The 16,148-nt window shown below is 39.4% G+C and overlaps 1 protein-coding gene across 1 annotated transcript in view; it reads left to right on the forward strand.

Annotated features, from left to right (window-relative positions):
- Window positions 1–16,148, forward strand: part of cep120 (centrosomal protein 120) — a 36,604-nt gene that overhangs the window by 13,907 nt on the left and 6,549 nt on the right. The window contains exons 13-18 of the mRNA XM_069705919.1: window positions 1,067–1,228; window positions 1,701–1,790; window positions 1,901–1,993; window positions 2,289–2,450; window positions 2,545–2,667; window positions 4,390–4,488. Of these exons, the coding sequence (XP_069562020.1) occupies window positions 1,067–1,228; window positions 1,701–1,790; window positions 1,901–1,993; window positions 2,289–2,450; window positions 2,545–2,667; window positions 4,390–4,488 (729 nt within the window). The remainder of the gene's footprint in view (window positions 1–1,066; window positions 1,229–1,700; window positions 1,791–1,900; window positions 1,994–2,288; window positions 2,451–2,544; window positions 2,668–4,389; window positions 4,489–16,148) is intronic.

The following is a 16,148-nucleotide window of genomic DNA, read 5'->3' on the forward strand; positions in this document are numbered from 1 at the left end:
GTTGAAATCATTTTCCACATCCCAGGTGCCAACACGGTCTTTGCCAGCTCGGAGTGTCGACATCAGTGTGAGTTTAAAGCACAGACGAATGCAACTTTATCAAACTGTCAACTTTTAAAATAATTGCTCAGAGCACTGCTGACGGCACTTCAAACAATGGAAGTGATAATAACAATAATAATAATTGAATACTGTCATATTGTGGTATTTTTGAGATGGTTATCATACTTTGAAAATATCATACCGTTGCAACCCTAATGCAAAATTAGTTGAGGTTAAAATGAGATATTACCTAAAGATGTCAACAGCAGCCTGAGTGTGGAGCTCAGTTCTTATTTGAGCCGTCTACACTTAGATTTTTAGGCCACAATCTACTCATTGGACAAAACGAATCAAATGGAATGACAGCTCAAACGAATAGCATCAAAAACACATTTTTAGACTGATAATTTCATAAAGGTTTTTTTGCATGGTTCTTGGTCAAACTTTGCATCCATTTTCTGAACTAGACATATTCCTTCCTGCAGCATCTTTCTGTGCAAATCATTTTTTAAAACAGATGTTCTCTGTGTAGTGTTTCCAGATATTCTGCCCTTTTAGTGATTTTCTTCTCTGAAATGTGTTGTATTTGATTGCTAGGTAGGTAGGTAGGTAGTTGGTAGTTACCTTATTAATCCCCAAGGGGAAATCTTTTTGCTACAGCAGCATTTATAGATACAGGAAAGCAGTAAAATCACAGTAAAAAATATTAAATATAAAAATGCACAGTATATACAATATATTGTTGTAAAATGTTGTATTTGATTGATGACAACAATCTCCTGATTTAATCTCTCTGTGAAGCACTTTGTTTTTAAATGTGCTCCATAAATAAAGTGACGAGACATCATTTTATTCAGTTCTTTTGTTTCTGATTTTCTTTCTTCTCATAATTTTTTTTTTGGAGTCTTCAACCACAACAGATTATCCTTTACCCAGACCCAAGGAAGATGTTGTACATCTGGGGCCTTTTTTTTTTAAATAGCTGCCAAATCTTTGACATGTTTTTATCCTGGGACATCTCCAGAATGAACTTCCAGGGCCCGCACCGTCGTCTTCCCACCCTGCAGCTGCCGGCTCGTCCACCGCACCAACAGGACCCGCGGCCCCCAGAGACACCCTGGAGTACCGCACGGCACTGGAGCTGGAGCTGTGGAAGGAGGAACAGGAGGATCTGTTTGATGATCAGGTAAACGCTCCTCCAAGACTCACTTAACTCTAGAAATAAGGAGAACAGCCACAAAAGTTCCATTTTTCTATATTAAGTAACGTAAAGTTTAGTATAATATAATCAGTTACGTTATATTTTATAAATCATCCCTGTGTCACATGGATTTATGTATAGCACACACAATGTTGAGCCATAGAAGTTTACTATTAGGGCTGTGTAGTATTGGCTAATTTCTTTTTTTTCCCCACATAAATATGAACAATTAAACATGGTAATGTGTTTTTCTACTGTTGTGAAATGTAAATAATCTTAAGAGCACATCAACCAGCCAGATATGGAAAACATATCAACAAAATAACAGCGCAGGAGGTTGTTCATTGAAATGTTTCCTCCAATCTTTTTATTTTACCACTTTCACTGTCTCCTCGTGTTGACTAAATATTTCACGTTAAATAGAATAATTAAGATGAACTGTATGCATTTGTTTCAGTTGAGGAAGAAGGAGCTGAGCCACATGCAGGCTTTAGCGGAGGAGTGGAGGAGAAGAGACAGAGAGAGAGAAGCTCTGGTCAAGAAGAAGGTGGCGAGTGCACACAAATACACACTGAACAGACGCATTACATTATACACTCAGGTCTGAATTTAAAGTCCCTCCTATTGTCTTATCCCCATCTGTGTTTCTGTTTGTAGGAGGTGGAGTATAACCTGTTGGAGGAGCAGCTTCAGAAGACTCTCTCTGACCTGGAGAAGAGAGAGAAGCAGCTGGCCGAGGCTGAGCTGGAGGTCAGATCCTCCTCTGAAACCTGACAAACTGCTGACATTATGTGCAGTATCTAAAGGTTTATAGCAACGTGATGCTGAATCAAAGCCCAACGTTTTGTCTTAGAAAACCTCTTTATATACATTTTCAAACATCACACAAGGCGTCCTATTAGATTATTGCACGATTTAATAATAGAGCCGTCATCTGTTACCTGTCAAGACGAGGTATCAAATCCAGTATCCCTTCAAATCTGTAGGTTAGGTAACAACAGTTCGATTTAGCTCGCAAGAAATCACCCCAAATCTGTGTCCTCAGACTCAGAGGCTGCAGCGGGAGCTGCGGGCCGAGCACGATCTGGGTCAGAGGGAGCTGCAGGAGAGCAGCAGGAGGCTGCAGCAGGACCGCGACCACCAGGTGGCGCTGGTGAGAGACAAAGTCCGACTGATGGAGGAGGAGCGAGGCCGGCTGCTGCAGCAGGTAGAGACACTTGTAGAGCTCCGTTGGAGTAACAGTGGGTTTTTATTTGCTCGAGATAATAAACCCTCCTTTTCTTCTATATTTTGTTGAGCAGATTGGAGACGCCGAGTCTCGGTATAAACAACTGGAGAAAGACTTTCAGCTCTACAGAGAGCAACAGAACATCAGACCTGAGTTCAGACTGCAGTCAGAAATCAACCTGCTGACTCTCGAAAAGGTAGGCAGCTAACAGGCAGAAATGTTGTTCCGAGCAAGAAAGATGACCTTTAGTATGATAGATACATAACATCAGATCACAGTTATAGATTAAACAAAAAGGTAGTTGCAATAATTACATGGGATCTGCAGGTCTTGAAATGACCTTAAAATAGTTTGAATTAGTTTCTTACTAAGTCATAGTAACCAGCAGGGTTCTGATATCCCCTGATTCTGGACAATCTCCCCAACACAATATGAAAAGATATCTACTGCCAGCAGTTTATGCTGAGATGCATGTAAAAACATAATCACATCAGAAAAAATATATTGTTTCTTAAATGATGAATATATATTTTTCTTTAAGTAGTATCATATCAAATGATGAAAGATCTGGATAGCCTAGACTCTTCTGAAAAAACAACAAGATATAGCATGAATGGGGAGCTCTAATAATTACTAAAATAAGAACTTCAAAGTGAATGTAGTGAAATTACAAAGCCTAGTGTTCATCAGGTTAATCAATGTACTGCGTAGATGGATATTCCATCTCCAAGTTAAATATATTTAATGCATGGTCCTTAGTGTAATGGAATTTGTTAAAACAATAATCAGTGAGTTACTATTGAACTCTTTACCAGCCGGTAACTTTTCCTGCCTGACATGGCTGACTGGAATTCTAGCTTGTTGATTGTCAGCCTGATGCCTGCTCTGAACTGACGCATGAAAAGGAAATCAGTTTGCGATGCCGCCACCAGAGGGAGTTAGCACACCACAGATTAACACAGGATTCAATATTTCCCAGCAATTAACACGGATTCAACATGAAATATCATTCTTTTTATTCAACCAAGCTGATAGGTCCACCGTTTGGCCAATTTGTAAAAAAAAAATTCGATTCTGGTTCTAGAATAAAGTTTGTATGAGCATAGCGAACCGTGTGACATTTGACGTTTCAAAAAAAATACACAATGGAGGTGTAATTACACTAAATTTTATTTTCATTGAATCACAAACTCATCTTTGTCTGGAATTTTTATCAATGGTCGTGGCATATACCAGCAGATGAAGCTCCATCAGAGGAACGTGTGGATATAAAGCAGGTTTAGGACTTAGTCAAAAAAAGGATTTTACTTTTATTATAGTGCCCCCTAATGGCTGGCATGTGTCATTCCATTTTGGGGTTCACTATCTGCCTGTGGTTTTGGCCCCATCACCCAAAAATGATGATATTAATAAATATTCGGACAAAGACAATAATGTTGGTGATGGGACCCTAATTGGAAAAATTAAACCCAATAAGACAATAAAATAATAGAAGAAATAATAATAATAAACTATGGCAAAGGCGGGGTAAGCAAACAACAAAAAGACAAAAGTGGCAAATTAGTTGCAGCTTTGCCGTATGAATATTCAGCAAAACGAGCACTTCCTTCACAACTTTTAAATGCAATAATAGAGTTTGTATATTTGTACATGTAAGAAATCCTTTATGATGTAATTAAAGGCAATTAATGTGCAGTCAAATAACCTTTCCCCAAAGGTGGAGGAACAGTCGTGATCTCAACAAAATAAATGTGATAATAATTCTAACCAGAAACGTTAAAGAACTTATTATTATATAGGATTATTACTTTTTCTTGTATTTCTTCAGTAACTTGTGTTTGGCTACATTGAGGATGATCACACTAATGTCCAGAGCATTTCAAAATGTGTGATTGATTTTTTTTTTTTTTGATGAAAGGTGGAGCTGGAGAGGAAGCTGGAGTCCACCACGAAGTCCAAGCTTCACTACAAGCAGCAGTGGGGGCGCGCCTTAAAGGAGCTGGCCCGGTTCAAACAGGTACCGGCTTTCATTGTCCTGCCAGACAACCTGCCGACCGCTATGTTCATCCACCTTCGTGTAACGATTCTGCATATATATCATGGAAGGAGCCGGCTCGTGGTCCTTCTGTCTGGGGGCTCTGATCCACTCGCTGCCAAAGTACCGTCACCTTCCCGCTGCTCCTCGGAACACACTTTGCAAACCGAGAATTTATTGTCTTTGTCAGACACCCGGTAGAACCGCCGGACGGATGAGGCCTTTTTTAGCTGGGTAACGAAATTGTCTCGCAAGTTGTGCATTGTGACCGAGTGGCTTTTTTTGATCTGCATCGGTTTAAAAAAAACAACAAAAAAACAAAAAACGTTTGTTTGGCTTAATTTTATTCTTTGCAACCCAGGCCTGCTGCTGTCTGGTGTCCAACCCCAGAAACCAGGTCTGGAATGCAGCACAGCCATATTTGAACTGGCTGGGCAAAAGACAAATGTAGATTCTGACCCCTGCGCCTTTTTGATGATTAATGTAATTCATTCGTATGAATTGCGTGTCGTTTTATGTTCGTTCAAATGTAAGTATTAGAAAACGTGACTGCCCTTGCGGTTCATTCTGTCTGCCCGTCATTCAAGGTGCACGTGAAAGTGCGCCGCATTCCTGTTTCTGCACTGTTCTCATTGGACAATCACAGCAACCAAATGAAAGATAATATAAATTATATAAAAGCTTCATTTGTAAATTGTGAACATGGGAAGGTTTTTTATATTAGTAAATCATCATTTTTGCATTATACCAAAGTTACATGTTGCAATGCTGAAAGCATGCTGGGTCTGATTTGCTAGCGAGCATGAATTTCTAGCTACATCAGAAAGATAAAAAAAAATTAAAAAAATGTGAAGCGCTGAAACAGCTGATTTTTACAGCACGCCTACAAGTGGCATTCAATTCATATCTGACCTGTTTTTGCTTTATCTGTCAGGTACATAACGCAACACTATTAGCTCCATGTCCACAATAAAAGACAAACATGCAGAAGGGGAGGAACCTACCAAATCTGCTTTCGTTCTTTCAAATAATCCAGCCATTAGAGATGGCAAGCAATTGGATTGTAAACTTCCATCCTGAATTCTTGAGTCTTGCATTTTGATTATCGCCATCTTGTTTTTTTTGGAGCCAGAGGTGACCATATTTGGATAAACAAGGGAGGAGCTCGTGATCGATCTGAATCAACGTGATTTAGAACCCAAAGACACGACACCCATTCACTGACACGGGAAACTTGACTGCACCCCTGGCATGTCAATCAAACCAGTCACACCTCCAAAGATGACTCAAATATGTAATTATTCATGAAATCATTTCAGATGGATCACCATTTGATCAGAATGAGTAAATTTACTGAATGAACCCATAATGACTTCAAGAAAACATTTATGTACCTTTTATTAAATGAGAGAAGTTGAATAAGAGTCTACGGAGCCAAAGGTTTTTTTGGAGCCGGCACTCGGTGGTTTTGCACTTTAAGGCACGTCTGCATTTGCTCCACTTCACCTTTCAGGCCGTCCCTCTTTATATAGAGTCTATAAACGGACGTGCAATAGAACCTGTTATTAGCCACAGCAGTGCATTGCCTCATTTAAATTAAACACATCATAACGATGTAATCCATCTATCCAAGGAAACTTCACATTGTTTCTGTTACCAACAATCCAGGAAGTCATTCATTCAGGATGTTTTATTACAGATGATAAAGGGGTCATTCCATTTTTAGATAAGATTGTTATGGTTGCTTCTTTGATGCTGCTCGAGTTGTGTCTGCTGACTTATGTCTTTTTGTATTTTTCCCCAAATATTGGCTGAATTATCTTGCAGTTCCATGATAGTAACTGTATGTTTTCTAACTTAAAAAAAATCTCAAATTAATATCTGAAAAGTTGTATTCGAACAGCAGTCTTAAGAAAACAACTGCACTATCATCTTTCTCCATATAGAAATGCAACTTAAATATAGATTTTTAAAACAAATAGTGAATACAATTAGCTGCCTTTACTCACAACTTAGACGTACGTGTGTGTGTGTGTGTGTGTGTGTGTGCGCGCGCGCGTGCCCGTGTGTGTGTGCGCATGTGTATTAAAGAGAAAGAAAGGGGAATAAAGCGAGCCAAATATTTCAGATATTTTTTCAGCTCACACACATTTGTATTTCTCTTTGTTTAGACTCTTGCTAACGTAACACAACTAAATGCCAAACTATAATCCAAAGCATGATTTTAACATCACCCCCAAGGTGTAAAACTCAAGTTAGTCCTCACAAAGATAGACTAACACACACACACACACACACACACACACACACACACACACACACACACACACACACACACACACACACACACACACACACACACACACACACACAAAACACAAAGTGTGGCTTTTGTCAGACTAATGTAAACACACAGGACTTATCTGACAAACTAATAACTGTTACTGACACTTACCAGCTGGAAAACTACGTAAACATTTTCCCTCGCTCTCATTCTTTCTTTTTGCATCAACCTCTTTGTCTTTTCATTTACTGCAGTCACAGAAACATAAAGCTGCTTGGAGATGGTCTTTTAACTTTCATCTCTAACATGCTTGATGCTCTTTTTGCTTTCTATGCTTAATGTTCAGTGCGCTGCACGTGATAACGCCACTCAGCAGAAGCACCACTTTTCTCCATTTAGGTAGGCTGAATGACTAATTACAAGATTTAAGATACGTGATATTCATCAAAGAAAAACAGTTAGTTTGAAATATCACTACAAATCGTATTATTTATAATCTTTTCTACCTATAAATCTGTCCAGGTTATTTTAGAACAGTGTTTGTAGAATAAACAGTAATTTATTTATTTTTGCGCACTCTTTGCTTTACTGTTTGACATACTACAGACATGCAGGTGTACATGAGACAATTGCTTTCAATTTCATTATTTATCATGAGGAGCATTTTTGTCAATGATCTGTACACGTCGCCGGGACTTCACCTATTGGTTTGTGAACTGACATTTTGAAGGCTCAAAATTGGCATTTTGTGTGTCACCATCTCGTTTTTTTGGAGACAGAATTGACCGTATTTGGACGTGCTGGGGAGATGTGAGGGAGGGGTGGATCTGATGTGGAAACCCCGGCCGCTATGCCCGGCCACCCATACCGGAAACCTGACATGTCAATCAAACCAGGCAGGCCCTCAAACAAAGCTCTCTCTGACGGCTAATATTTGATTGATTATGGAATTAGAACACTGATCAGAAGGACCTAATTTTGGTAATGACTTGTGGGAAAAAAAACGTCATTGACTTGACTTTATATAATAAGATAAGTTGATGCTTTTTGAATGGGAGTTTCTTGGAGCCAGAAGTTTTTTTTGGACCCAGCTCTTAGTGGCTCTCATTGGTATTGCACTTTAGGACACCTTGCATTGGCTCTTACAGTTATGGTGTGGACATATGGAGCGATAGGAGTGCCATAATAAAGAATACATCTGTAAACCAATAAGGAAATTCATGTAGAAATATAAATGGGAATGAATAAAGAAAATATAAAGAAAAATAACAAAGTTTAAAAGAGTATTGACATTGCTGTTTCCCATGTTGCTTTTGCTTTTTAATTTTTTGATTTATTAATATATTTATTCCCTTTATATTTCCACATTCATGTCCTTGTTCTTTTACAGATTTATTCCTTATTGTGGTGCTCCATATGGACAGACATGGATGTAAACTATAACTTCACTAGTTGGCAGAGGCACATAAAAGTGAGATGTTAATTCTAGTTAGTATTTCCATCTATGTCGTCTTTCATTCTTTCCCTTTCTGTCTGATATTTCTTTTTATTTCTGTTTTTAATGGTCTTTTGCTTTTTCTTTACTTTGTTTGTTATTCTTCTTCCTTTAATTGTTCCTTCTTTTGTTTGTTTTTCCACTTCCACAATCATTTATTTTTGCTTTTAACTCCCTTGTCCCTGCCTCATGTTCGTCTGTGTCCTTTGTTTGGTTTTTCTTTTCCTTTCCTGTCTTTTTTTTTTTCTTTCTCTTGTTTTTCCTCCCAGTCTCGCCGCCCTTGTCCCTCCTCCTTCCCCTCTCTGTCACATCATTATAAAGAAAAATACAGAGTGAGTTATGCGGCTCTGAAGGGGTTCGGCCCTGAGTGTTCCCCCCTCCTCGCGATTACGTTGAGCAATAAGCTAGTGAAATGCTAACTATTCAGATGTAACACTCTCGCTTTCTATAAAACATCAGGCCTGTGTTTACACAACCATTTATCTTGGTGCTTGGCCGTTTTTAAAAAAAAAAGAGCTTGTTTGATTTTTCTCGGCCTCTCCCGGACTATTTATTCACTCCTCTCAGCGCCTCACATGGCATGCTGTTTAGCTTAAGTTGGATCATAAAAATTCTTGTCCGAGCAATAATGTGCTTTTCAACCCAGGAGGTGAAGGCGACTGGAGATTTAATACCCAGACAGGCCTGAGGTATTAGATCAGAGTCAGCCTCGGTCTTTTTTGAATTGAAAATATTGTGACAAGGAGCTTAAGTTGTTTTTGTCAAAGCAAAAATATTGGGACAGGAGGATTAAGGTATTGAGGTCCCGAGCTAAATTTGGTATTTTTAAAGAATAAGTAGAAGGTCAGTTATTTTAAGTTGGCTTTTTAGAAAACTTATTGTAGTGGGATTGAGGGATAAACTGAAATTTCATGAAACTCCAATAGAAACATGAGCATTAAAACAAAAGCCTAATTTTCCCAAAAAGAAACCCCTGCAAGAAGTTCATGCTGTCCTGACGTGACAGTGAAAGATAGTTGATAAACTGATGTCAATATCCATCTGAATTTCTCTGAAAAAGAAATACTAATTCAGATCCGTCATGACCTTGAGCTGCCATATGTTGTAGAGCTGCTCGGTATTCAGGAACTATTCATTTATGCTGCACGTTGGTTAAAATGCATTGTTTCCTATAGTTTTCAACTGCAATGAAAATGTCTTTGATCTGACTTTCACATTGATATTGGGAGTCAAAAAATGTAAGAATGATGCACACATCACATCGGATTATAATATTAGGACCAACCATCAACCATCAGTGACGTCATCGTTGGTTTGTGAACGTTATGAATCCTCCAGTTCAGATTCTGTCCGTCACCATCTTGCCAGTTCGGAGCGGTTTGGAGCAGGAAGTGACCATATTTGGACGAGCTGGGGGAGGAGCCAGCGGTGGACCTGATTGGAAACCTGATGATACTATGTCCCGCCCACCAATAGCTCTAACCTGACTGCACCGCAGGCCTGTCAATCAAACAAACATGCCTGCTTAAGCTTATTTTGAGGTTGGACGGCCAGAAAACGTATAAGCAGGAGTGACTTTAGCTAACAACACCGAAATAACTGGTGGAGACATTTTATTGACTGAGAATTTTATGGGACCCTTGAATGGGAGTCTATGGAGATTTTGAAGCCGACCTCTAGTGGCACTCGGTGGTATTGAAGCTTAAGGCACTTCTGCATCTGCCTCATTTTACAGGCCCGGAAGCTACGAACACTTAGAATATAGTCTATGCTGAGTACACCAGACTACAATCTGAGCAAGGATTCAACATCAATGTTGTGATCCACTGCAGTTTCTGATGAAAGATTTTAGGTCTATACTGTGTAGAGTCCCACTTTTAAACCAGGCCTCCATTTCCACCAATTTGTAGTGAAACTATAACGGCTCGCTGATCATTTGAAACGAATGCAAAATATTCCGATACACAAATCTTGAGTTGTCTTTTTCACAAGTAGCTGCGGAGCGGCTACTGCACCTACACTTACTTCCATTCTACAGGTTGTCTGTGTCCAGTATCTCCGATATACCTACAGCTCCTACTCTAGCTTCACTACCTGCAGTGCCCTAGGAAAACAAGAACTATAACATTTTCTGAATTTTGCCATACACTCTTTACCATAGTATAAATGCTTGTGACATATCAAGTCTATCGTGTCTTTCCTGCAGAAATGAAACAGAAAATCTTTTAAGCAGCCAAGATTTACAGCCGTCACAGATGAGCTCAAAAAGAAAGTGTGAAAAATGCTATCTGGAGAGTGCGAGTCTGAGATTTATAGACCAAATATACTAATATGTGTTTTGCTTATTACTTTATTTCATATTTCACTTATACCAGAGAAAAGGCTTCAGTGGCGAGGGCTCTCTTCTGCTTGGACCAAACAGAAACAGAACCAATGTCAACATTTTTTTTTTTTTTAAGTCTTCCAAGACTTTTCTCAAAAACAGCTGTTGGACATCCATACTGATCAGTTGCTGTGTTTGGACCACTTCACCTCCATCGTATCTTGGTTATGGTGTTAATGTGATCCTGTTGCTGGGTTCAGTTTCTCGGAGGTTGTCCAGACTAAAAGTGTCTGTCATGATGCCGCAAGTCTGTTTGTATTAAACTGTCTGTCAAACAGCAGTTGTAACATGTCATCTGAAGGAATTTTAGTGTCACCGGTCTCAGTGGAGACTGTCTGATGGTTCCCACTGGTCAAACCTAGACTATCATGCAGCCCCAGTGTCAAGGGTGTTGTTTTCAGACTGAGGGGTCAGAGAGTTTGATACATTTTCTGGAGCAAGCGAGGGATTTTAAGAAATATTATGCGGCGCATGATTTATTTTCCAGACAGTTGCTACATTGGATGGTTTTTAGTCCAACTGGAGTAAATTTATAAATAAATATAAAGCCAAACACATTTTTTTCTTATGGGTCCACTGGGAACCTGCCTCCAATACAAACTGCAAACAGTTTGATTGGAAAAGAGACTGTTCAGGTCTTGAGAAATTCTAACTACAGAGCAAAGATTACTGGAATATTCAAGGTCTAAACATATGTTAGAGTTGTAGACCTGGGTATGGAAACTGGCTGTATGTTTGGAGACAATAATTTGTAAATTTTCTCTGATAAGTATTGAAAGATTTGCTTTTTTCATGAAAGCTCTTTTTTTTTTTTTATAACAAAATGCTAAACATTTAGGAAAATACGACTTTAAATAGACCAAAAATGTTATCAATAATTTAAGAAAATAATCAACAGCTTTATTGATAATGGAAAAAAAATATTACTTGCAGCCCAGTTGTCAAGTTGAGAGGACATAAATCCTGATTTAAATACAGAGTTTGACAACGTTTTTAACTGTTATATTATATGAATTTGTTATTATATAACTATTTTATTTCTCATGTGGTTGCTTGTGTTCAGAATTTAACATATAGTTATAGCGCTTCACAATATATATTATTTCATCCCCACCAGCATCTATTTGCAGTCTGGCATGAACACACTGATCCTAAACCGTGAAACACTGCAGGTATAACAGTGCTGCAGGGTAGTTCAACTCTTTGTGGTGCTGATTTGATCGTCCCGGTGCTGCTGAAGCTCTAATAGTGTTAGGGTGAAGGGTTTGGATTAATCTCACTAAGTTAGTACATGGCATTATTCTGGCTACTCATAATGGTATCAGCAGCTTTTTCACTTAAACTGTATTGGCTGGATTTTCAAGATGAAATATACCTTGAACAGTTTAAAGTCCATTTCAACCATGACCATTTCAACATCAATTAATGTGTCAATTTTAAACAATTTTAAAAGTTAAATTAACAAATTGGCTTTATCAAATCCAAGGTGGTATCTTTGAATTACTTGAATTTATCGGAACAACAGTCTAGAACCCAAAGATATTCAATTTGCAATTAAATAAAACAGTGAAAACAGCACTTTTAGAAACTGCAACAAAACAATGTGAGGCATTTTAGCTTGTAAATTACTTTGTAAATACCTTTAAATTGAATAGTTAATTATGAAACGTATCCTTTTGACCCCCCCCCAAAAAAACAAAAAAAAAAACAAACTCACAAACCTTCATTTGACCGGAGAAAAGTTTGTCCACATGTTCAATTAAATTCAATCCAATTTTATTTATATAATGCCAAATCACAACACAGGTTATTTCATGGCACTTAACACATTAAAGTCCTTACAGCAAGATTTTAAAATATTATACAGAGAAACCAACAATTCAACAATTCCCACATAAGCTAGGAGGAAAAAACTCCTCTTTAAGCGACAAAAACCTCCAGCAGAGTCATGTGAGTGACGGAATGAAACTGTGGAGACAGATCAGGGTTGTCCCTCGGTCTCTGGAGTGCTTAGGTGCTGCGGTAGCAGTTGTGGGTGGTGGGGAGTTATTTGACCAGAGAAACATGCATTTTCACACAATTGTATTATTGCAATATTTATTTTATAATCACAAAACATTATAAAACAAAGCCTACGGTGAATTAATTTTCTTATCTTCCAATTATCCTGTACACACACCGCGCTGCTACGTTCACACAGCTATAGTTCTGACTTCATACTCTGCTTCAGTGTCCAGTTGCGAGCTTCACCGTCAGACACGCTTTTACTCTCTCTCGCTCTCTCATTGGGCTCAGGCGGTGTGAAAAAGCACTTGGGCATCATGCCCAAGTGTTATAATGGTAGGTGGTAACACTGACAGTGGCATGGCACCTCTGAGAGTGGAGGTAAGTAATGAAGGGAGGACGAAGGGGGAGGAAAAGTCATTCTCGGGTCATCCATCCCATAAATCAGCCCCCCTGACTGTCGCGAACCCGCAACTTTCCCACCTGCACTGCTCTCTGAGCTCAAAAACCATTTCAGTTATGGAGGTCGAGGGCTGGACTTCACTCTTTTGGTGCGCGATCTCTCGTATGGTCTGATCCTTTCATTTGTTTTTGCCCTTTTAAAATATTTAAATGTTACCCAAATAACGATCAGTTGATTTGATTGTTCTTCGGCTCGTCATCAATACCCACATGGATACGTGGGTTAACACGGACGGGCCTGTCGTGCAAACATATTTTGAAAGAGACATCTGTAAAACTGAAACCTCCAACTACAAATAGGTTAAATGCTGTTCTTTCTATTTTGACTTTTAATTTAGTCAGGATTTATTAAGGATTTTTTAAAATTTGATTCATACTTGGATCTACAAAAGAAAATGTCATGCCGTGACCTAAACTCAACAGAAAATTGGCCATCTTGAATTTCGCATATGTTGTACTTTAACAAACTCCTTTATTAGACTCACTTGAAATTTGGTGTGAGCAAATTGTAAAACCTTTGTGGCAAAATTTGTTAAAAGCTTTTGTTTTCGTGCAACGGCGTTGATGTTGCCGTCATTTTTGCGGAGTTTCGATCAAATTTGAACTTCCATTGAAGGGGCGTGGCCATGGTGGTGCTGTGAATTTTTATGTTTCGCCATGACACAGGAAGTTGTTGTACAGCGTCCAGAATGCTTTAAAACTCAAAACCTGGCACATGTCAGAAATGGCAAAAATTTCAATTTTATGTGGGTGTCAGGATTGGGGGTTGAAAATGGCCTAATACAACCCCCTACAGCGTTTCAACAAAGTAGCCCTCATAGTGCATTCCACCTGCATGTATGAAACACAGAGGACACATTAAAAAAAAGAAGAAAAAAAAAAAAGACCTAAACCCAACTTAAAACAAGCCATTTTGACTTTACTGTACAACTTTTGAACAGTTTTGGTCATTTCCACATGTTGTACTTTAAAACTCCTCCAATAGAATTTATCGGACCAACTGACGGACGGACTGTTACTGTGAAGTTTCTGTGTTTATATGGTTTATATTCAGTGCGATGGAGGGCGGTGACTGGAGTGAGCAGGGGATTCGTAGTGGAGATACACTCAACGTTTTGACTTTCGTGAGTACCCCATCTGGGCCCAGATGTGGCCCAGATGTGGCCACAAAATGGCCCCAAACCATGTTGCTACCGCCACCATGTTTCACAGAGGGGCTAAAGGTTCATATGCTGGAATTCAGTGGGTTGTTTTTTTTTCATTTCTCCAAACATGTTTTTCATGTAAACCATAAAGTTCTGTTTGTGTTCTTTAGCAAACTGCAGATGGGAAACAGTTTTCTGCTTGGAGAGCTGTGGCTTTCTCCTTGCAGCCCTTACCATCATACACACCATTGTTGTTCAGTGTTCTCCTGACAAGGGACTCATGAACATGAACATTAGAGAGCCCTTTAGTTGCCTAGAAGTTACCCTGGGTTCCTTTGTGACATATTGGACCGTCGGCCTTTCTCTTGGAGCGACCTTGGCTGGTCCGATACATGTGGGGAGGACGGTAACAATGGCCTTTAATTTCCAGCATTTATACACGATCTGTCTGACTGTGGATTGGTGGAGTCCAAAGATAGTAAATCTTTTCCTAGGCTGATCACTAACAACTCTTTTTATGAGGTTCTCAGAAATATACTCTGTTTGTGCCATTACACATTTCCACAAATGTGTTGTGAAGCTCAGACTTTGATAGAACCTTCTTCTCTACATAAAACACAGCTAATCCTAGAGTTTCGCATACTTTTGCCAATCGCAGATATGTAATATTGGATCATTTTTCTTCCGAAACAAATGTCCAAGTATATTAGTCTCATTTATTCAATTGGTTCTCTTGATCTAATTTTAGGAATTGTATGAAAATCTGATGATGTTTTTGGTCATTAATGCGGAAATACAGAAAATTCTAAAACTTTTAAACACCACTGTAGATATGTTTTTGAAAATTCATTTTTAAGATAGCTCCGTTTGTAAGGTGACCCGTTCTTGTACGTTCTCAACAGAATCTGTGCACTTTTACTTTTATTGTGTCATCTACGGCTGCATGGAGATTCACACCACGACTGGAAAATATTTTCCTCAAGAGTCCTGACTTTTAGTAGCTTCTCTCTTTGGCCCCCTTGTTTCTCCTCTTCCCCCCGTCGAGGCCTCCGGTTTCAACCCGTCCTGAATTGTTTCAGGACTCGGCCTCAGACTGTCCTTTCCAGTGGACACTAGAGAAAATGTTTAGCCTGTTTGTTTTTCTAGTAATTATCCTTAAAACCGCCTGTAATACTGACTGCTAATGGTCCACAGAGATCTTCGCCTGTGTCAACACACAGCGGTGTGTGTGAATGATGTGGTCACAAGAGATTGTGTGTGTGTGTGTGTGTGTGTGTGTGTGTGTGTGTGTGTGTGTGTGTGTGTGTGTGTGTGTGTGTGTGTGTGTGTGTGTGTGTGTGTGTGTGTGTGTGTGTGTGTGTGTGTGTGTGTGTGTGTGTGAGTGACTGTGTGGTTTTGAGGAGTTGATCAGGCGTGTGAAAAAGGAAAGCTTTCTAATGTGTGTTATGTGAAAATGTTCGTTTTCCCATCCAGAATCAGCCAGCTGCTGGTTCTGCTCCGTATCACCAGAACACCCAGACGGGTACCGCTAGAGGACGGCTCCAAAAAGGGCTGGTTTCCGTAGACCCGTTCAACTTCTCTCATCAAATATAAGGTTCCCGTATGTCATTCACTAAATTCACTCTTCCAGATTAGTGTTCATGGCCTTCCATCTGAAAATAATCCCGCCGTTAATTACAAATTACAAAGGGGGGGGGGTTGATTGACAGGCCTGTGGTGCAGTCAGGTTACGTAGTATTGTCAGGTTTCTGATTAGATGGCGTCAGATCCACCGCTCACTCCTCCAGCTCACCCACATATGGTCACTACCGACTCCAAACCGCTCAGGACCAGCAAAATGGCAGCAGCCAGCTTCATTACGGCCGTTCA

This window comes from Brachyistius frenatus, unplaced genomic scaffold (genome assembly GCF_029030835.1).
Source record: "Brachyistius frenatus isolate BFR_SWC_R1_liver_20210118 unplaced genomic scaffold, ASM2903083v1 Contig_60, whole genome shotgun sequence".
Lineage (NCBI taxonomy): Eukaryota > Metazoa > Chordata > Actinopteri > Embiotocidae > Brachyistius > Brachyistius frenatus.